The 22,758-nt window shown below is 33.0% G+C and overlaps 4 protein-coding genes across 4 annotated transcripts; 3 read left to right on the forward strand and 1 right to left on the reverse strand.

Moving 5' to 3' along the window:
• Nucleotides 1-530: 530 nt before the first annotated feature.
• LOC110812626 (Cystatin/monellin superfamily protein) lies at nucleotides 531-1,561 on the forward strand. Its single transcript, XM_022039445.2, has one exon. The coding sequence runs from the start codon at nucleotides 988-990 to the stop codon at nucleotides 1,363-1,365; it is 378 nt and encodes a 125-aa protein (XP_021895137.1). The 5' UTR covers nucleotides 531-987; the 3' UTR covers nucleotides 1,366-1,561.
• Nucleotides 1,562-5,581: 4,020 nt separating this feature from the next.
• LOC110812679 (Mo25 family protein) lies at nucleotides 5,582-9,991 on the forward strand. The gene is made up of 11 exons (XM_088206930.1): nucleotides 5,582-6,188; nucleotides 6,881-7,042; nucleotides 7,221-7,339; nucleotides 7,623-7,697; nucleotides 8,015-8,108; nucleotides 8,227-8,286; nucleotides 8,671-8,739; nucleotides 9,171-9,269; nucleotides 9,365-9,409; nucleotides 9,505-9,607; nucleotides 9,691-9,991. Exons 1-11 carry the CDS (start codon nucleotides 6,063-6,065, stop codon nucleotides 9,747-9,749), a joined length of 1,011 nt encoding a protein of 336 aa, XP_088063056.1. The 5' UTR covers nucleotides 5,582-6,062; the 3' UTR covers nucleotides 9,750-9,991.
• A 1,244-nt stretch (nucleotides 9,992-11,235) lies between these two features.
• On the forward strand, nucleotides 11,236-14,960 carry VTC4 (Inositol monophosphatase family protein). Its single transcript, XM_088206931.1, has 12 exons — nucleotides 11,236-11,468; nucleotides 11,583-11,638; nucleotides 11,752-11,802; nucleotides 12,693-12,773; nucleotides 12,879-12,982; nucleotides 13,067-13,151; nucleotides 13,292-13,346; nucleotides 13,442-13,485; nucleotides 14,141-14,209; nucleotides 14,300-14,400; nucleotides 14,480-14,536; nucleotides 14,670-14,960. The coding sequence occupies exons 1-12, from the start codon at nucleotides 11,456-11,458 to the stop codon at nucleotides 14,767-14,769; spliced, it is 816 nt and encodes a 271-aa protein (XP_088063057.1). The 5' UTR covers nucleotides 11,236-11,455; the 3' UTR covers nucleotides 14,770-14,960.
• A 304-nt stretch (nucleotides 14,961-15,264) lies between these two features.
• Nucleotides 15,265-17,354, reverse strand: LOC110812690 (cytochrome b561 and DOMON domain-containing protein At5g47530). Its single transcript, XM_022039516.2, has 2 exons — nucleotides 16,530-17,354; nucleotides 15,265-16,073 (listed from the first exon to the last, which is right to left on the reverse strand). Exons 1-2 carry the CDS (start codon nucleotides 17,139-17,141, stop codon nucleotides 15,501-15,503), a joined length of 1,185 nt encoding a protein of 394 aa, XP_021895208.1. The 5' UTR covers nucleotides 17,142-17,354; the 3' UTR covers nucleotides 15,265-15,500.
• Between the last annotated feature and the right edge of the window lie 5,404 nt (nucleotides 17,355-22,758).

Consider the following 22,758-nt stretch of genomic DNA (forward strand, 5'->3'; position numbering starts at 1 on the left):
TCGACTCAACTATATATATATATATATAGTTCTACTTGTTAATGTATTTTTCTTTTTCTTCTTGCATTTCAAGTTTGTTCTTAGTTCAATACTCATCATAAATGAATAAAATTTGGACATGTCAATACTTTACCCTAATAAATATGTATATTTTAATTTCTTTGTAATACGACATATTAATTGTTTATGGTTCGTAACTCACCAACCATTTAGTGTTCCTCCGAATACTACAACTTGTTTATACATATGCTAAAATTCATCTATTCCTTGCATTCTTTGAAAATTATAGCTTATCTAATCAAGTTACCGAGCTCATTATTTACTCGTGTTTTACAAACATTATGCTTGTTTATCGAGGTTTCAAGCTTACCTTTTACTTTTGTTTTTTCAATATAAATTTTTTTCTCTTAATATTCATATTTTTTATCGAAGTCTCTCATTTTCAAATTTGTTGGATGCATGAATTTATACGTAGAAACATAATAAAAAAAAAGTCATTAGAAACAATTTGCCCGTTGAACTATTTTTACTTGCGGCTATTTAACAATGTGGGACCCATTTCTCCTTTCAAGTGTGAACGGAAATGCTCCTGTACGCCGCAACTACCCCCATTAAAACATTTTAATAAAGTCGGTGGGACCCACTTTTTCCGTTTAAATATTACCCCACCTTCACCGCAATATTAATTATCCTTTTTGTACGTGATGCCACGTCATCTACCACCCCACAAATCCAACGGATCTCAGGCAATCAACATCGTGTTGGTGGGCGCCAGCTCCTCGCCGCGTAACACTCCACTACTCCCCATGTCGGTTGTGGTTCAACCGTAATTTCATCAAAATTTAAGCCCGAAATTCGGGTCCGAAATTGCCCGACCGTTATAAATACCCGGACCCCCCTTTTATTCCATTCGACAAAAAATCTGTAATCTCTTCGCTCGAAGAAAGAAAAAACCTGAAAACCCTAGAAGATCAAAATCGAATTACCATGAATCGCGAGTCGCCTGCTCTCTTCCTCTCGCTTCTCCTTCTGGCGCTTCCTCTCTTTGCCTCCGCCGCCAGGAAAACTGCGGCGGTTCCCGGCGGGTGGACGCCGATAAAGGACTTGGACGACCCGCACGTGGTGGAGATCGGAAAGTTCTCGGTTGCCGAGCACAATCAGGAAGCGAAGACGAATCTGAAGTTCGTGAAAGTTGTCAGCGGCGAGCAGCAGGTCGTTTCCGGAGTGAATTACCGCCTGATCATCGCGGCCGATGATCCCAAGGACGGAGTCGGAAAGCCGAAGGACTACCAGGCTGTGGTGTGGGAGAAGGAATGGGAGCATTTCAGGAAGCTCACTTCGTTTAAGCCTTTCGTGAAAGCCTGAAGAAGTTAATCGATTAGGAGGTTTGTTGAGTTATATTGTGTAGCTATAAACAGGCGTATTGTATTTAGCCCGTGTCGTGTCGTGTCGCGTTTGTGTCGTGCTCTGCTCTCTCTCTCTCTCTCTCTCTCGGATCGGGAGAGATGTGTCGGTAAGAAAAAATAAAAAGTAATTTGAATGTGAATTTGAATTTCGGTTTTGTTTATTAGTATTAAATTTCTAATTAAGTGTTTGTAAATTTTAATTTATTAATATATTAATAAAATTATAATGATTAAATTAAATTAAAATTTAACAAATTTATTACGTTTATTTTTAAAACATCAAATTCCCAAAACAAAACAAAAATTGAAATTATACACTTCTAGATATGTTTAATAATATTTTTTTATTATTCTAAAAGCAAAGAAGAATTTATTACGGGTGGCCTACTTTTGTCTTGTTTCTTTTCTAAAGATGTTTGGTATAATAATTATTTTTTGAATTATATAAGTTTAGAAAATACTAGAAACTTTACACAACACGACAAAATTAAAAGACCAAAAAATGTGACTTCCAAATCCAACCTCACTCCGTTAAAACGCACGTGACATTTGAAAAAAAGTTCCAACGTCGTATTCGAAGCCGGTGCTTGTCTAACGACGTTGATGGAGTTCGGTCACCGGCTTTACTCCGTCGTGAATCCAGATTAAAAATAAACATAATTTAACGGATTAAAAATTATTTTTAATTATATTTTATTTTAATTAATATTTTTTAAATTAAATAATGAGTAGATGGAATGATGGTGGAAGAGCGGATGGAGGAGGAAGAAATGTGGAAGATGAATAATTGGGTGTTATAAAATTTATGCTGAGGGTAAATTTGGAAAAACACATATTTTTAAGACAAATTTTTTTTTTTAATATATATAGACGTGAGCATATATGTAAATACACGGAACTTAAAACTAAATAAAGTCACAAATTAAGTGCATAAGCGAAGTAATAAAAATTTAAGATTTATATTTCTTACACAATAATTTAAAATATCCAAGAGAACTACGGTAATGACCTTTCTAAAAGAATAAATAAAAATTAAATAAATAAATAAAATGCAGTGTGTTGAGCATTTTAGGACGACCTTCACTACCTTTTGAAGGGAGTCCGGGTGATGAACTACTCACGACCCTCTTGTTGATTATGATCTGGATCTTGGTTCTCTTGATCTGAAATAGTTAATGAAAATGTGAGTTACATTAACTCAGTAAAAATATCACACTACTCACCGTTACAGAAACTGAATGTTAGTAAAAATCGTTAAAACAATTAATGAACCTCTTGATTTAAGTAAATTTATTTATCATAAGAAAAAAACACATTTATTGTATATATATACTGTTGCGAGATTTTCAAAATCGACCTATAAATATACAATAATTCAAATAATATTTTAATCTCATTCTCAAGTGAGCAATAATAATAATTTTTTCTTTTTTTTTTATCTACTAATATCATTAGAGGTCCATAGGGATGTGGCACTACGCGTGAATCCATATCTAATATTGTTAACAAATCGATCGTCTCCATACCATGTCCGGTATGAATGCCAAAAATACTATTATTCAATACTCCGTCTGATATAAAGGTGAATCGGGCAGTTCTCATACCTCGTTCGGTATAAGCGCCAAAAATTTCGTTCCTCAATACCCCATCCAGTATGAAACAACATTCACGATAGAGTTTTCTATGCACTCGGTCTGTCCACCATCTCCTACGATATCCAGTAAGGCTACCATTCATTAATTCACACTACCAAAAAAAATTTCGTTTGCATATTAATTACCAATTTCACAAATTAATCGTAATTCATGCATGACAAGCAATATATATATATATATATATCAAGGAAGCACAATTAAATCAATTAATCATTTTAGTATGTCATCATATATTTAAAACTGTAAATTTAACCATCAATTAAACAGAATAACAAATAATTAACTAACCGGTTTTCGGCTCAATTGGTAACTTGTAATTATTCTCAAATTTTTCTAAATTATACAAAATATCATATTACCGATTATTAAAATTTAATTGCATAACAGATAATAAGGTGAGAGATTCTCACCCGAATCGGTGTCTGATATACTGAACTTTCTACTGCGTCTACTAGCAGTCTTCAAGTTTCCTGAATTTTTCTGCAGATATTAAAACACACTTTAGGTACTTAAAAATACCCCAAAAAATCCAAAATCAGTTTTAAAAATATTTTCATACCAATTTTGGAATTCTGGCACAGTGGCACCGACACCTATAGTGGCGATTTACCTCGGCCTAGCTATTTTCTGCCAATTTTGATTGATTTCGGTCGATTTTATCTCTCCTTGTATTTTTCTTCAGTCAACCTATAAAAAATAAAATGGTGAACATAATTGTAGAAAAATCGGATGAAATAGAAAACAGGAAAGGGATCATCGGAAACAGTTTCGGATTTTGCCCACGATAGCGCCACCGAGCTTTGCCCGCAATTTTTGGCTCATTAATCGTTCTTTTTGCTCTGATTTGGTCACGAGAGTATTTGAAATCAAATGTGGCTCCAGCACGGCAGCGGACGACTGTCGGCTCCCTCCTCCAGCAATTGATTCTTCTTTTCCGACGGGAGGCTGGCGGATAGGGTTTGGGTTAGGCATGATGCGAGATATTTATAACCGTCTTTCTTAAATATGGATCGTTCATTGCATTTGATTTCGACCGCCCGATCGCATTTAAAGAATAAATAAATCTGGACCGTTCATCGTAATTTGATCTCGACCGTCCTATCGCGTTTAAAGAAGAAACAAATCTAAACCGTTCGTTCATCGCGTTTAATCGCGACCACCCGATCGTGTCTAAGGAGGGAACGGATTCGGACCGTTCACGCATGCGGGAATGCATCCGAGCCGTTCAATCGCAAGTACGCGGATTGCCAGCATGGCCTCCCATGTGGCACCAAGTCAACGTGTCTTACCACGCATCACGCTCTGATTCGTCGGGGCTGCTGATTGGGCGGTCTTACGGGGCGCAATTTTCTTTAATTGCGTTTTGACTTCCAGTTTTTTATTTTTCTTTCAAAAATACCATCCGAATCTAAATTTTTACCCATTTTTTTCAAAATTATTTTCAATTTCATCATAAACTTATTTTTTTTCATAATTTCGCATTAAATAAAAAATTATTAATTTTAAAATTATATTTTTTAAAATTTTAAAATTAATTTCAGGACAAATTCGGACTCCGGTTATTACAATAGATGGGATTTAAAAACTATATATGAAATGATCAAATGTTAAATTATAGGTGCTGGATTTTTTAAAATAATTACAGAGAATAAAAAAGAGAAATATCGAATTACAAAATATTAAACTGTAATTTATCTAAAATTTATATATCCTTAACAAAATTTTATAAAGTCTGCAAAAAAAATTCAAAACATTTGATTAATAATTAATAAATTATTAAGACAAAAATATTTTTTTTAAAAAAATTATTTATGATATAATAAATATTATTTGATAAGATAATAATATAAAATTATTTATTTTTAAAATAAATTAATAACTTAAATTATAATCTTTACACATTTAAAATTATCGAACGTAGTGAAAATGTGGGAGCATGTGTTAACGACAAGCATATATATATATATATGTATGTATGTATGTATTTAACATACACGTGTTGAAAAGTATATTTAAAATTAATTTTAAATTATAAATATTTATTTTTTTTATTTAAAATATTTCGAATGATATTTTAAAAATTTTATTGGGATTTTCTCACCGTCTCATTCCCACTCTTTGATTTTTTCTTAAATTTCTTTTACTTATTCTTTATTTTCTTTAATAAATATTATTAAAATACATATTTTCTCGTAAAAATATTAAATTATTATATAATTTTTTTTTTTTAAGATATCTTCAAATTTCATCAAATTTTTTGAAATTTAAAATTTATTTGTTCAATTTTAATCGAAATATTTTAGGAGTTAAATTAAATTTTTTCAATATAATTTAATTTTACAAATAAGAGTTAAAAGAAATTAATACTAATAACTTAAATGTGGGGAAGATCCGGCCCAATAAATGTAAAGATACAGATCTTATCATAATGTGGGTCCCTGTAGGTGACGTGGCACGTTCCCATTGGTTAAGTCAACAGTTTCGATCTAGTATGTTCGTAGGGGAGCAGAGGAACTCTAATCAGTTGACTCGAACTAGTCTCAAGATCAACGACCAACACCAACTGTATGTGAAATTCAGTAACCAAGATCCCCAAATTCACAGACCTGCAAAAATCAGTTAATAAATAAATGGATAAATAATCAAAACCCCCGAATTGTCTGTTCACCTGCTTCATGAGGAGGGAGGGTGGAGGAAGAGGAGGAGGTTTGCTGAAGTCGGTGGGAAACGAGGAGACTGTGAAAGATCAGAAAAGTGAAACCCTAGTGGGGAGAGAGAGAGGGTTCGTTTGTTTGGTTGGTTGAGTGATTGGTTGGTTGGTGTTATTAAGAAGGTCAGGATAGGCATCTGTGTGTCTAAGCAAGGTGCGGCGACGCGCGGAGCCTCGGGTACGGTGGTGCAGAGGCTCGCGTCGCAGCACCAAGTAGGAGGAGGAGGAGGAGGAGGAGGAGGAGGAGCGTCGTCTGATTCGAGCCCTAAGGACAGCATCAACGGGAAGAAGATGAAGGGATTATTTAAGTCCAAGCCTCGGACTCCAGTCGACATCGTCCGGCAGACGCGCGATCTTCTCATCTTCACCGATCGCCCTCCCGCCTCCGATTCCCGCGAATCCAAGCGTGAGGAGAAGGTAATTTCTTATGTCTCTCGATTATATAGGCGTGTATGTGTATTTGATTTTGCTTGACGTGCAGACTCTGGATTTGTTCTTCATATTTGGGGGGGTTAGATATGAGGATTTTTGAACTTTTTTTTAGTTGTTTTCCATGTTATATGCAGTTCTGTGATGGAAACTGAGTGGAGAAATGAGCAAATGTGTATCTTTTTTTGAGCAAATGTGTATCTGATATTATCTCTTCCTGTGGTTAAGTGTTGACCGAAAATATGGAGCAACTTTTGTTCTGTGAATGTTGCGTGTTAGCATTGAGGTATATATTATAGTGATGTGCAAGAAATCGGTGGGTTATGACTTACTGTTGCTCTGAATCGGGAAATTTTATTTGGACGAATCTGTAGATGCTATTTAGTTAAATCTGTTGGGGCAGGTTATTTACTAGGCATAGCTGGAGTTACTCAATGTGGTCCAACTGACAAATGGAGATTCTTTTTGCTGACTGACCAATGGGGATCGATTGTTATCATCTGCGACCGTTAATCGTTGAGTTAAATTTGTTTTCAAGCTAGGAACTAGATTGGCAATTTTCCAATCGTCTTCCGTTTGCAGAGATTCTCTTTTGTTTTTCGTTGGCTTGTATCAGCCTAATTTGCGCTTAGTTATTGGCCTGTTTCCAAAATATATCCATGTCATTTTTATTTCTACAGATGGCGGAACTAAGTAAAAATATTAGGGAGATGAAGCAGATTCTCTATGGTAATAGCGAATCTGAGCCTGTCTCTGAAGCCTGTGCTCAGTTGACTCAGGAGTTTTTCCGAGAGAACACACTGCGCCTGCTGATTCAGTGTCTTCCAAAATTGAATTTGGAGGTATGCAATTGTTTACTTCTCAAATGAGGATCATATATTTAGATACACAATATTTTCTTCAAATTCTTGTGAAGTTTACTGGATGAAGTTCGGATATGAATTTTACCATGTAAAGAGTTAATTATGTAGTGAGTTTTTTAGTGTCTTTGCATTTTTTTATTGGGTCCATATTTTGCAGGCCCGCAGAGATGCTACTCAAGTTGTTGCGAATTTGCAGAGACAACAAGTTCAATCACGGTTGATTGCATCTGATTATCTGGAGGCCAACATAGATCTTATGGATATTTTAATTGCAGGGTAAAGGATAGTTTTGGGCAAGCTGTGATAATTTTTTTTTTTTTGTCTTCCTGGTGTTAATTGATATTTTGGAACATCATTTTGCACCTTTTTCTTTTATACAATATCTTTAGTTTTGTGTGTAAAACATAGATCTACAGTTTTAGGTTTGACAGTCACATTAAATAGTGTATTGATCAACTTCTGAAAATGCGGCTTCGTCTTACTCAGATTATGACTTTTTTAGAACTGCCATATATCTACTGCCCTGGCGTCTTTTAATTGTTAGATGCTCTTTGTGCAGTTATGAGGACACGGATTTGGCTTTGCATTATGGTGCAATGCTTAGGGAATGCATACGCCACCAAAGTGTTGCGAGGTAAGCACATCACCTTTGTTTGACCTGAATTCTTAACTGGCTATTTCGTGCATTAAATGAATAACTCACAAGAAAATACCAATCAGCTCATCTTAATTGGTACCTTTTGACTGCAAAAATTGCAACTTATCGTGGAATTTTGGTTAATTGGTACTCTAGAAGTTAGATGAATTTGATAACATGTCCAATAACTAAAGTTCTATGTATGGGAAGGCTATAATGCTCACAGTCTTCAGGTTTTACTGAATTCTCTATGTATTATATATATACATACGTAGCAACTTTTGACACCCGTGATTTTTTTCATTGACTTACAGGTATGTTTTGGAATCTCAGCACATGAAGAAATTTTTTGATTACATACAACTTCCAAATTTCGACATTGCTGCAGATGCTGCTGCTACTTTTAAGGTGTCAATTATGTGGATCTTTCCTTTCATTGGCCATCTGTCATCTGTATCTGTTTCCATTTTTTTTATCCCTTCCATCTATAAGATGATGGCGCTAATCTGATGTATTTTTGTCACAGGAACTCTTGACGAGGCATAAATCTACTGTTGCTGAATTTCTTTCTAAAAATTATGACTGGGTAAATGCTGTTTCCACTCTGATTCCTACTACAACACTAGAATACATGATTGAACATATTTTTTAAACATGAAGACGAGGTAGATAGAATATAAGATAAGGCCATGCATATGAGAGAAAGATGTTTTTGCTAGTCCCTCTCCCCCCCCCCCCCCCCCCCCCTCAAGCACACATGATTTCTCTTAAAAGTGTGAGTAATTGAACTCATGTTTCTCCCGGTACATCTTTCATTACTTTTACAGCATTTTCTTCTCTCTAGAGTGGAGACTGCATGGCTACTGTAGTCATCTCTGAGCTGTTTTCCTGAATTAATTCGTGTTGTTAATAGTATTTTCAAGGTTTCAAACCCACCGGAAGTTGATGTTCTACTATATGTTGTTTTCAGTTCTTTGCTGAGTACAACTCGAAGTTGCTGGAATCTACCAATTATATTACCAGACGACAAGCTGTCAAGGTAATATGAAATGTCATCTTGCACTAGTTATATGAAAAGCATGCATGAGTTTTCAATCCTGGAACCGTAAACATCTGGTATAACAGTGCTTCTTTAACATCAGATAGCTGTTTCTGAACCATATATACTTGAGAGATTTCCTATATAGTTCTAAAAGAGGGGTTGCAATATGCTCTAGTGTATTATTGAATACATTGTCGGAAGAATGCAGTACATTTTATTTTAGGCGCCATTAATTTCCTTGGTCAATAGAAACAGAGCTTGTCACTTCAGATAATTTTGACTGTATTATCTTCTTTTGCTGCTGAGAGCACTGGAGCTGTTTATTATATCTTTATCATTTCTCTGCATTATAGGTTGCTCTCTCTGTGTTGTGACTTAATTTTTAAAACTCTTTTAATCAACTCTTATTTAATACGTGACTGTCACAGCTGTTGGGAGACATTTTGTTAGATCGCTCAAATTCAGCTGTGATGACGCGATATGTAAGCTCAAGGGATAATTTAAGGATTCTGATGAATCTTCTAAGGGTATGACACTTTTCCAGATGCCTCTCTCATGTGGGATAAATAATTTTTGCCATTTCTCAGTTGTCTTAAAACTGTAAAAATTCATTCCTTTGCAGGAAACAAGCAAGAGCATCCAGATAGAAGCATTTCACGTTTTCAAGGTACCACAGACCGGACTATAAATTATATGAACCCTTTGACATGTGCAATCCTTTGTTTCCCCCCTTCAAACTAATGTTATATATATGTTTGACAGCTTTTTGCGGCTAATCAAAACAAGCCTTCCGACATTGTTAGCATACTCATAGCAAACAAAAGCAAGCTCCTGCGCTTGTTTGCTGATTTTAAAACTGATAAAGGTAGAGAATTATATTTACAGCAGTCGCGGGCTTTTTCGGCTTTTTGCTCTCTCTTTACCGTGTTCGGTTTGTTTTGGTTTCAGAGGATGAACAGTTCGAGGCAGACAAAGCTCAGGTTGTGAAGGAAATTGCTGCCCTCTGAGGTGTGTTGTATGTGTTGTATGTGTAAAATCTCATTTGCCTTTTTTGATTAAATTGTGAATTCATAGTTAATATATTATGGCACCAAGAATTTGTGATTCACTTTTCTTGCTCTCTTTGCCTGCCTGTCAAGAGGGAGGGATTGCTTGCTCGACTTGTATTCAATTAAATACTTTTTTTGTGTAGGAAATATTAAGTGGTTAAAAATAAATAAATAAATAAATAAATAAATTTTATTTACTATTTATTATTTACTATTTACTATTTACTATTTACTATTTACTATTTACTACTGGCATTCGCATTTTTAACAAAAAAAAATTCAAATGAACTAATTAAATTTAAGAAACTTCATAACCCAAATAATTTTTAGATGTTCTAAGAGTGTAAATAAGTTATTAATTTATATTATATTTTCACTAAAAATCGTAAAAAGTAAAAATTCAAAAATACATCAATAATATTTATAAATATATGTATTTCTGAAATATTTAATAACTTTTTGTTATTCATTTATATTTTCAGAATATGTGATAATTTTTCTTGAAGTATTTTTATTTAAATATATATAATAAATTTATTGAAACTTAAATTTAATCGGATCATTACGGTCTTACAGTCGTATTATTGAATTAAATTATTGATTTTACTGAATCGATCGTTATGAATTGACAATTACCGATTTATATTGCACTCGCAAAATAAAATAAAATGAAATAAAATGGATGGCAGGAATTGAAAGTAAGAAAGCACACATGAAGATGATAGAAAAGATTTATGGTGCAGTTGCGAGCATATTCTTCCTTAGTGGGCTGGCTGGCTCATGCTTTGCATTTTGCATAGAAATAGAATAAATCCAAAAGAATATTCCAAGAATCTCCCTTTTCGTTATCACAATTTTGTTATGTAGGATGAATACATACTCAAACTACTATCATATTTTTATTAATTAATATAATTTAATTTAATTATTATTATTATTATTATTATGTTATTCATAAAAATATAATACCATGTAAATATATTCCATTGTACAAAATCATTTCTCCTCTCCTAGAACATCAAAATTAGTAAATTATGTAAATATATATATATATATATATTTTTTTTATTTCTATAGTAAATTAGTAAATTAATTTTTAAATTTTAATACTCGTTACAATTAGGTTTTTGATATTTTTTTTATTATAGTTTAATTTTTAATATATTTTGTTTATTTTAAATATTTAATTTTATTTTAATTTATAATAAAAGAAGTAAACAGTCGAATTATATTTGAATTAAATAGTAATAAATGTTAAAATTTTTAGAAAATAATTTAATAATTTGTCTTTTCTCTTTAATTGGTATTATTTTAATTTATCAAAAAAAAATTCGAGGTTAAATAACAAATTTTTCTTTATGTATTATGTAAAAATTAATTATAATTTTAAAGATTTTAGTGTAGAGTTTGGTACTTCCGGAGATTCCTGGCAAATCTTGGGTCTTTTCTCCGTTCAAAACCTGTGTGTGCATATATATATATATATATTTATGTATCCACCCACGCAGACACATACATATAAACAAACACATCTCTACTCACCTCTTAATGTGATTACGTGAAAAAGCTCCACAAGACAAAAGCACAACCCACCATCAAATCATCTTCTTCCTCATCTTTCTGTTTCTTTCATCACTCATTGTCAACAGTCGAGAAAATTATAAATGGCAGAAAACGGTAGGTTCCCCACTTCTCTAATCTCTTTGATTGTTCATTGTCTATGTGGGTTTTTTTTTTTTTAGAATTCATGAATTTGATTTGGTTCTGACATTTTCTTATGTGGGTTTTAAGATTCACTGGCAGAGTTCTTGGTCTCCGCAGTCGATGCAGCTAAGAAAGCTGGCGAGGTGACTTTCTCTCTTAATTTTCTGTTTTGGTCGATTTTATTTTGTTTTACAAATTCTTGCGTGAAAATGCTTGTTCTTTGACCAACTCTTTGCTTTGTTTGGGTGATTTCTAGGTAATACGTAATGGGTTTTATCAGACCAAGCATGTGGAGCATAAAGGCCAGGTCTTTCTCTTTCTATCCTTTTATTTCATATATCCCGTTTTTGATCATCAATTTCAATATTTATATGCTCTTTCACTTAATTTGTGGTTAGAAAATTGAAATTCTTATGTAGCTATTTGGGTATACAATGTTTACTTCTTGCTGTATAGGCAGCTTAAAAGTTTTGATTTTGATCATATGGTGAAATTTAGGAAGAGATAATTGTTCCAAGCTTTACCTGATTGAGACTTCATCATTTATGGTTCAATGGAATGCTAATACCCGAGGTCAATTAGAATTTGAAATCGTAAAATGCTGATAAGAATATTGAGGTTAGGTATCTGAGAATTGGAGTATAGGGTTGAATTCCATCCAGTTACTCTGTGAATAGATGTTAATGCACTCTTTTCAGGTGCTAGATGCTATGATTTCAGATTTTCTGCACTGTCAAAAGATTTTATTAGGACGCCTTCTCTAATGGTAGAAATTTTTTGGGAATCTAACAGTGATGAGATTCAGAAAGTTCGGGCTGTAAAATAACAAGAACAAGGATCTCTCTATGGAATGTATTAGCCGCAGACCAATTTCATGTTTCATTCCTGACCAGAAGTCTATATTGAATCCAGAAAATGCAAGTCTGAAAGGCTTTATCTGAAGTGAATTCCAAAATTTTGTAGATAGAAGAACTAGTTTGCGTATTAAATGGTTCAAGTTGAGATTTTTATGCACTGATTTTAATCTTTGGATTTCCTGTTCATTCTTTTCCTTAAAATTTTGTTTTGGTTAAGAAATGGCAATTAGGAGAACATATATAGATGAAGTATCTTATCCAGAAAAAGAAAATGTAAAATTCCAAGAACAGATGAACTGAAAAATTACTACTTTGTGTCTATGTTTACTCTAAATTGCAGGTGGATTTAGTTACGGAAACTGATAAAGCATGTGAAGATCTCATATTTAACCATCTCAAGCAGCTATACCCCACTCATAAGGTGAACTTGTATTCTTTATTTTATTCTACGTGTATCTAACAACATTTAACCGATGATGAATGGTGTTACATGATCTTTTGCTACTTTTTTTTTTTTTTGCCTTAGTTTATTGGAGAAGAAACTACTGCTGCTTATGGTGTTTCAGAGCTGACCGATGAGCCCACATGGATAGTTGATCCCCTTGATGGAACAACTAATTTTGTGCATGGGTAGTGTCTTTATCATACTCTTTATTTTCTCGATTTCCTGTCAGTTGGTTTATGTTGTTGTTGACCTAACATAATTACTTCCAGGTTCCCGTTTGTTTGTGTCTCAATTGGTCTCACAATCAGGAAGGTCCCTACGGTTGGTGTTGTTTACAATCCAATAATGGCTGAGGTGAGAACCTCGGTCTTTGTTACCAAGAAATTAACCTGTAAAAAATCAGTGGAATTGTGACTTCATGTTGATTAATGTAGAGAAGTCAGTAGATCTAAATCTGTAACTAAATGACTACTACCTGGTTCTATGATATGCAGCTTTTTACAGCCATCCAAGGAAAAGGTGCCTTTTTGAACGGAAACCCAATAAAAGGTGGGTGCTACTCTTTATGTCTTAGTTTTTTGTTTTTTGTTTTTTGATTTTTCTGGTTACTCATGAGCTGCAATTTTATTTCTGAAATTTGGCAGTATCATCTCAAACTGAACTCGTGAAGTCTCTCCTTGCAACGGAGGTAAGCTAATGTTTATTAGAGACCTTTTGTGATTATGCCTCTTATTCTGCTATTATCATTTTTTTATAAGCTCAGTATTATGAAAATAACAAGATAAACTAGATATATTCAATCAGGAACCATAAAAGGATGGAGGGGGGACCAATTGAAAGGTCAAAACCCGAATCAGTTACCTTTGTCTCTGAGGTTTGCAGAGATTTAGCTGTAGACTCATTGGTTTTGGAATATATCAGAAACCCAAGTCAATGGACAGAGATTGAATTACTGGGTCACTTCACAGCTCCATGTTCTATAGTTTCTGTTGAATTCTGTTAGTCAATCCAATGATAAGGAAGTCCATGACTGATATATAATTCCTCGTCATGCTTGCACAAACGGGAAAAGGAAATGGGAAAATGCATATAAGGTGGACTTTGGTTTCACTGCAAGGAAGCAGTGGTTCTGCTTACTTTCTTTGGTGAGCAGGGATGTTACGCGGATATTACTAGGGATTTTTGGTAAAATTTAGCAACTTTTAGAAGGGATGTGGTTGGTTTCTGCATGTGCAATGGAGATAGGACTACTTTATTGTCTTTGGTGCTTCTCTCTTTCAGTTTTTGAAGCTCGGTTAGTAGTCTTTTGTTATTTAATGATTATCTTTTATCCTGCTGAGCAGGCCGGAACCACACGTGATCAGGGAACTTTAGATGCTACTACAAATAGAATCAATTATTTGCTCTCCAAGGTATCAATAAGACTTTGTCAATGATTCTCTGGAGCCGGTCTATTATGTGCTAGCTGCAATAAGATTTCTATTACTTTCTCCTTGTATCAGGTGAGATCCATTCGGATGAGTGGCTCTTGTGCATTAAACCTATGCGGAATCGCGTGTGGAAGGCTCGATCTCTTTTATGAACTTGGATTTGGTGGTCCATGGTATGAATAATTCTCTGTTATGTTTCTTCAGTCATGCTTAGGTGGGAGCAATTTTGACTCAGTCCATTTCTTTTCTCAGGGATATTGCTGGGGGAGTTGTGATTGTCAGAGAAGCTGGAGGGATTGTGTATGATCCGTAAGTCACAGACCTAGTTGAATATTATAACTTCTCTGTTTTATTTTGCAAATTTGGCAAGCTTAAATACTACCTATTATGCTCGAATATTACGATTATTATGGAAACTTAAAACAGTCTGTTTTTGCACCAGATCCGGAAAAGATCTCGATATCACATTACAGAGGATTGCTGCTTCGAACCCTTCGCTCAAGGATGCATTTGTTGAGGCTTTGATGCTGTCAAAATTGTAAGGCAACTGTAGCTCATGAAAGACAAGGGAGAGTATGATTTATACCAAGTTTAATTTTCCCATCAGGAGGGATTAACAATGTAGCATTTTCTGAGAAAGTTGATGAAATTGTCAAATTTTTTTCAATTGACATGTCCTTGTTCCAGTGCCAGATCGATTATCGTGCTGAGAAAACGTTCTTGTGGCTGTTCATTTTTGCGTTTTTATTAACTAGTCTATAACTAATGATTACCTGCTGTGAACACTAATCATATGCTCGCTAGGTATTAGTCGATATTACAATTACAGCTGCAGTGCTGACTGATAATGAACAATGTTACAGAAGTCTCAAGCAGTATGACCTAACAGTTACCATTAGATCTGTAGTTCTGCATACCCAGTGGTTAGCAGCTTGTGTTGCTTTCCGAGATTTAATATCATTAGTTGTATTTCTGTTCTACTTAGTTATTGAAATATATAAATTTTTATTAAAAAATAATTTATGAAATAGAAAAAATTATCAGAACCAAGAAACTAAATAATTATATCAGAACCAAGAAAATTTCTGCAGCATCTGCAGAACAAATCAAAGCACTTCCCCGTACCTAATTGGAGACAAAAATATAACCCTAACCCTAAATTTCCCCAGTGCAGAAGGCATCTCCAAAATACCTCGTACATAAAACATGTACATACAAACCAAGAAGTAAAACAAAACCCAGAAAACAAACATGGCATATATCTAAACCCTATTTACACATGCTGTTGTTGACCATACCCATTTGCTTCATTCCTGGCATGAGGCATCTTTGCAGCTTCATTTTCTGATTTTCTTCTTTTCATCACAACAAACCATGTGTAAGCTTCCAATGAAACAGCTTTGATGGCCAAAACCACGATAACCGCAATGTAAGCTGTCTTCCACTTCTTCTCCGGTTTCAAGATGTCAAATCCCTTGAAAATATTCACGATGCTGAGGATGATAACGAGGTATCCAACTGAGTGGTGGTAGATGTTCCAGTAGAATCTGTACTTGTGATCTGGTTTTGGCCTTAGAAGTAATGCAAAGACCTGAAGAGTGCCAAGGCAGAAGAGGATGATCCCAATTGCTCGGTGGGGATTATACTGAATGCCGGAGGATTCACTTCCGAGTTTGAGACCGGTTGCCCACCCGGATACGCCGATAACATAGGCTGAGGATTGGCAGAAGACATGAAGGTAAAACCAAGCAGGGTCTGCGGATTTGAAAACCTTCAAGTATCTTGCTATGATGGCACCAATTGGCATCATGATGCCCCAACTAACAACATTTAGAACTCCGTGAATCTGAAATTTCACATAGTAATCTCAACTGTCTGAGTAATTATGAACTAATCATCAAAAAAAAACTTTATTGACTGGCTTAAAATCTTATCATCAGCCATAGTTTGACCCAGAAACAGAGTAAATTCAAACAGATTACTTCATGAATAAAATGATCCAGGAGGAATAAAATGACCCAGAAACAAAGTAATCCAACAAGATTATTTCATGAACAAGATGATCCAGAAACACAGAGTAAATTCAAACAGATCATTCCATAAATGAAAGACCCAGAAACAGAGTAAATTCAAGCAGATGATTTCATGAACAAAATGACCCAGAAACACAGTGAATTCAAACAGATAGCTTCATGAATTATCAGCTCGCGCCAAACTTCACATCGATTCAAAACAATCGAACATAAAACTAAAAAAACCAGAAAAAAAAAATTAAACCAAACAAGCTCAAAAAACCACTTACATTACGCTTTTTGATCTTTGAATTCCCTCCAACTGTACCAGATTCTCCAGATACAAGATTTAGAGTACTCATGGACTTAACATTATCCCCATTAGTGTCATGCATTTGAGGAGCATCCCCTTGAAGAAGACCATCCTGCCAAACCTGGTTCAACGTTTCAGTCTTGCCATCAAGACTCAGAGTAGCAAATATGGTGATCTCATTATTCTCAAACGTAGCTGACAAATCAGAAACCCCAAAGCTAAGACTACCATTCTTCAAAGTCGTCTGGTAACTATCAATAGGTGATCCATAAGCCGTCATGGACCCATCAGTTTTCTGGAAAGCAACCAGAGCCTGCGACCCCAACATGCCTCCTGATTTAGGGTTTATAGCCCAAGCGACCCATCTCCTGGACGTGATCCCAGTGTGCCTGTAAGCAATCTGTAGCTTCCCAGATGAAGAATCGTAGTTGTAATGAAGGAAAGAGTTGAGGACAGGAAGATCGTTGCAGGATTTGAAGACTTGGTTGTTTGAGAAGACACGGCTGCTGCAGGTTTGAGCAGAGGATGAGAAGATCATGCAGAGAAGAAATGAGAAACAGAGCAGAAGCTGGTAGAGCAATTTAGCCATGGTGAGAATGGTAGTTGAGGATTCTTGAGCTCAGAAAGATGGAGAGATGATAAAACCCAAACAAGAAATCAAGAAAGATGAGGCTTTGTGATGATCATTTGTGAAAGTTTTGACTTTTTTGATTTGGAAATTTGGTAATGGCAGTGAATTTTTGAAGGGGATGAAGAGAGTTTTATATAAGAGAGGTAGTGGGGTTAGGTTTGTTGGTTAATGAACTGTTGAGAAAAAGAGAAAGTGGGTTGATAGATTTTTGTTGATACTTTTTCTTTTTATATATATATATAAAATAATAATAATAATAATAATAAAATACAAATTTTGTGAAATTAGGCTTACACCCACTATGATCACAATTTCTTTGTGAATTAGAAAAAAAAAAATCTTAAATTAAGTTAAAATATTATTTTCACCATCTTAAATTATAAACTATATTTTAAAAAAAATCCTAAAATAGACATGTTTTAATAATAAAAAATATAGTGTATATTTAATAAAATAAATAAATAAAGGTGTTGGGAAATTTTATACTAAAATAAATCGATTTATTTTCTAATAAAAATTAAAAATTTTAAAAAATTTTGCAATAAAAAATATAAGATTTTATTAGAGGTAAAATATATAATGCATACACTTTATAATTAAAAAGTTTACACCCTTGTTGTGAATATGTGTGTACACACATACACACACACACACACATATATATATATATATATACAAGTTGGTTTCTTTGGGTTCATATTGTAATAAAATATATCAACTTTGTTTGCTTTGTATATGCATGTTTACCTAAATCTTAACGTGGACTTAGTTTTACAACTCCTCCTCCTTGTTCTCATTCACATATATATATATGTGGGTATATGTATATATGTAATTATATGTAGGGAGGCATTGGAAGATGAGTTTCAACTTTCAACCGAGTTTATTATTACAATGGAGGAGTCAACGGCATGGCCGAGTCAACAACAAGTTAAGCAACCAAAACGAACCGTTTTGATTGAGACCCCGAACCGATGACTGACAGAAGCGTAGGGGGGTTTGTTGGGGGTGTTAGGTTTTGCTGTTCGTTGTTGTTCTACCGGCTTCTTTATACGGGACCCATCTGCCACGTGAACGAATCTTGATGGTCAAATCTGCTTAGTTGACCAAAAATGGGTCCCACCGCGTTCGCTTTCGCTGTCCTCCCAAGAAACCTTCTCCACTCGCCGCCATTTGTCTCCCTGCGCTGCCGCGGCACCGTTCCTCTGCTGACGTCCCCGACCTCCACGTGTCCATCAATCTTTGGAAACTACGTCGTCTTGTATTTAATTTAAATTAAGTAATTAATTATTGCATTTTGATTATAAAATTCAGTAGTTTCTTTCGAGGCAAATAAAAACAAAACGACACCGTATAAAATGCGGGATACGTAATATTCTTGTATATTTGTTTACCAACATAAGCGTGACGTTAATCTTGCATCATAAAGCGGCTTAATGGAGAAGATTTATTGGGCCATATATTATAATAATGTGAATTGAGTATATATATATATATATGTGTGTGTGTGTGTGTATATATATATATATGTATGTGGTCTATAACTTGTCAACAGCAATATATATAAATATGTACATAACGTGTATTAAAAACAGGCATAGGTCCACAAGTAGCAGCATTAACAAAATTAGAATCTAGTATATGACATATTAACCACTCCCCATAATTTATTTCTTAATGAATTCCATAATTAACCTGCCATCAACATTAACATATATAGATATATGTATATATGTATATAGTAATTTGATTTAGTGATTAATTAAATATGTAGGTGCGTGTTAGCTAACTTAATTTAAATGGTGTATTTAAAACATAAGAATAATATAGTCTTCGGCGGGTCAAAGTTAACCATAAAGTTATATATTTATATATATATATATGTAATCATTATCATTATCATTATTATGATAAAATTTATGAAAGAATCATATGTTTATTATTTTATATGTATACATACATATATATATCTATATATATATATCTTATTAATTTAATAAACCTTAAGCTTTGTGAGGGTTGGTGAGATTATGACCATGGAGAATCTCAAATTCAACTAATGCGATTTATTATTATATATATATATATAAAGGGTGATATATAAATTCCCCTAAAAAGTAGGGAACATATAAATTATGATTTTATTTATTTAATGAAGTTGGACAAGACATGGGCATAATAGTTTTAATAAATAAGTATTAATTATATTAAATGTGTTTATGATTTAATTAATTTTAATTACACCAAAATTAAGAACTAAATCATCAAAGAAATATTTTTCAAAAAATTATACCGAAGTTGATGAGCGTGTTACACTTGGTAGTGTATTGGGCTTCTTGCATGGCATTATTATGTAAATTGTAATTTTTGCTCTCAAACGACACCGTTTAATTTCCGCACACACTATATGTCTAATATGTATGTAATCAACTTGTAGTAGTATTATGAAAGTTGAGCCCAATTAAGTAGATTGGGCTTCTTGCATGGCATTTGTGTAAATTTTGATTTTTGCTCTCAAACGACACCGTTTAATTTCCGCACACAATATATGTATAATATGTATATAATAAACTTATAATATTATGAAAATATATATCTCACAGTTGTAGTGGTATAAGGACCACACCTGAAAATCGCATGCTTTTTTTTTTTTTTTTTTTTTTTTAAGCCGGTGGCAAAAATGTTAATTATTGTGTCTTTGTGGTCCTTCGCTAAAATTCAATCAACATTTTTTTTTGTTGAGATTGAAAATATTCAATGAACATTCAACACCAATTAATTCCAAAATGCAAGATACATACATATATATATATATACATATATATATATACAATTAATATCGAGAAATTATAATCTCCTTTCTCATCCAACTTGAAAATTATGTAACTTAGGCAAAATTAATTTGATAATTATGATTTGTTTTTTGATTTAAATTCAATTAGACATTAAAATATATTTGATCTATAGTTTTACCAAATTAAATATTAATAAATACGAACTTGGATTATTTGAATTTCGATAAGTAATTGATTTAAAATTTATACCTTGCATCGAAAAATTTATGAAATTTTTATATGGGTTATGAATTTTTTTAAAATATATTAATAATTGAAGTTATTTTTTAGTAAATTTAAATTCAAAATAATATATTATATTCGCATATACACCATGAAGTTCATGACTATCTTTAATTCTCTCGTTTTATCTTTTTAGTGGGTATTTCCAACCTTACTCCCAACTAGCCCAAAACCAAAAGAAAAAACAAAGGCAAGTTGAATCATAGACTTGTACTCTATCTTACATATATGTATATGTACATGTATAGGTACATATATAAAAGACATGTAACGTGCATAGCCATCATGGTTTCGACCCATAACATCACTACCATAATTGCACACGAACACATGGGAAAAAAACCAGCAGTGAAAAGTTAATCATACCCAACAAGTTGATCACGTGATCCCGTCCCGCGTCAGCGTTTATTGCCACGCGGCGTGTCCTGGGTGACCGGAACTGCTGATTGAGTTGCTGACGTGGTCAACTTTTTTAAATTGAATTTTGATTTCCGGTTTCTGATTTTCTTTTCAAAAACACTTCAGAATTCAAATTTTCACCCATTTTTTTTAAAATCAATTTCAATTAAATCTAAAAAAAAAAGGTTCCAATATTAAAAAAAAAAAGAAAAAATTTATTTTTGGGGTGTTACAAATCATGTGTATACGAAGATGGCATGTTTAGAATTTTGTAGTATATACATCAAAATTTTATTGGGTTTAAGCTCTTTATACTTTGATATAAAGGTTAGCGACATGCATGCTTATATATAAAAAGAGCAAAATATACGAGCAAAACTTATAAGAATAATAGTAAGGAAATACAATGGAGATCAAGAAAACTTGCGAGAGAGATGAAGGCTGGAAGAGAAACTCTAATAGGGTTTTTTGTATATGTGTTGTTTTGAAGAGTCTAATAATATATCTATACATACACTAACACATAAGCACACTTATAAGAATAATAGCAAGGAAATACAATGGAGATCAAGAAAACTTGTGGGAGAGATGAGGGCTCGAAGAGAAACTCTAATAGGGTTTTTTGTATATGTGTTGTTTTGAAGAGTCTAATATTATATCTATACATACACTAACACATAAGCACACTTATAAGAATAATAGCAAGGAAATACAATGGAGATCAAGAAAACTTGCGGGAGAGATGAGGGCTCGAAGAGAAACTCTAATAGGGTTTTTTGTATATGTGTTGTTTTGAAGAGTCTAATAATATATCTATACATACACTAACACATAAGCACACTTATAAGAATAATAGCAAGGAAATACAATGGAGATCAAGAAAACTTGCGGGAGAGATGAGGGCTCGAAGAGAAACTCTAATAGGGTTTTTGGTATATGTGTTGTTTTGAAGAGTCTAATATTATATCTATACATACACTAACACATAAGCACACTTATAAGAATAATAGCAAGGAAATACAATGGAGATCAAGAAAACTTGCGGGAGAGATGAGGGCTCGAAGAGAAACTCTAATAGGGTTTTTTGTATATGTGTTGTTTTGAAGAGTCTAATATTATATCTATACATACACTAACACATAAGCACACTTATAAGAATAATAGCAAGGAAATACAATGGAGATCAAGAAAACTTACGGGAGAGATGAGGGCTCGAAGAGAAACTCTAATAGGTTTTTTGTATATGTGTTGTTTTGAAGAGTATAATATTATATGTATACATACACTAACACATGAGCACACTTGTCGTAGTATATCTATACATACACTCACACACACACACCCACATCGTATGAGCTACCAACAAGATCACACATCCCACTTTTCTCACTTTTCTTGGGCTTAGGTGAACGGGTTCTATGGTTCTAAGATATACTTAGGAAAATAAAAAATAAGTAAAATAAAATAGAGGAATAAAAATATTTAAAAATAAGTAATTAAAATAAATTAATTTCAAATTTTTAAAGAACATGAATTCATTAATAATTTATTTAAAAACTAAAATAATTTAATAAGGACGAAAATTTTAATTTTTTATTATGGAAGAAAAAACAAGAACAATGAGAAAAAAAAAGGGTTGACTAAAATATAATAAAGAAACAAAAAATTTTTATGTAAAAATTAAAAGGTCAAAAAATTGATAAATTTTTTTAAAAAAATTTTGTTAAAAATAAATATAAAAGGAAAAAAATTGATTAAAAAATAATATAGAAACAAAAAGAAAAGGACAAAAATATCAACCCATAAAAAGAAAAAGTACAATTTTATAAAATATATGTCTATATATGTACATATATATCATGTAACAATGTGACTATTTACCCAAAAAAGAAAAAACTTAATTACTTATGAATCAAATATTTATAGAATAAAAAATATTGGGTAATAAATATTATCCTTAAAAATTGAATATTAAATTAAAAAGTGAAATTAAAAAGGTTAATTTAAATTCAAAATTAATTTTCAAAAAATACATTAAAAAAAATGTATGGTACTTAATTATGCCAAGTGGGATGCTATATAATGTTGGTCAAAAGTGA

Source organism: Carica papaya, chromosome 7 (genome assembly GCF_054855325.1).
Source record: "Carica papaya isolate Zhongbai chromosome 7, ASM5485532v1, whole genome shotgun sequence".
Classification (NCBI taxonomy): Eukaryota; Viridiplantae; Streptophyta; class Magnoliopsida; order Brassicales; family Caricaceae; genus Carica; species Carica papaya.

Bases quoted from the DNA above. Each gene is read 5' to 3' on its own strand.
- VTC4 (XM_088206931.1), top strand. The intron at 13,152-13,291 runs GTGAGAACCTCG...TATGATATGCAG, and splicing joins ACAATCCAATAATGGCTGAG to CTTTTTACAGCCATCCAAGG. The intron at 13,486-14,140 runs GTAAGCTAATGT...CCTGCTGAGCAG, and splicing joins AGTCTCTCCTTGCAACGGAG to GCCGGAACCACACGTGATCA.
- LOC110812690 (XM_022039516.2), bottom strand. From the start codon at position 17,141: ATGGCTAAATTGCTCTACCAGCTTCTGCTCTGTTTCTCATTTCTTCTC. The intron at 16,074-16,529 runs GTAAGTGGTTTT...GTGAAATTTCAG, and splicing joins CAAAGATCAAAAAGCGTAAT to ATTCACGGAGTTCTAAATGT.
- LOC110812679 (XM_088206930.1), top strand. From the start codon at position 6,063: ATGAAGGGATTATTTAAGTCCAAGCCTCGGACTCCAGTCGACATCGTC. The intron at 9,270-9,364 runs GTATGACACTTT...ATTCCTTTGCAG, and splicing joins TTCTGATGAATCTTCTAAGG to GAAACAAGCAAGAGCATCCA. The intron at 9,608-9,690 runs GTAGAGAATTAT...TTTTGGTTTCAG, and splicing joins TGATTTTAAAACTGATAAAG to AGGATGAACAGTTCGAGGCA.
- LOC110812626 (XM_022039445.2), top strand. From the start codon at position 988: ATGAATCGCGAGTCGCCTGCTCTCTTCCTCTCGCTTCTCCTTCTGGCG.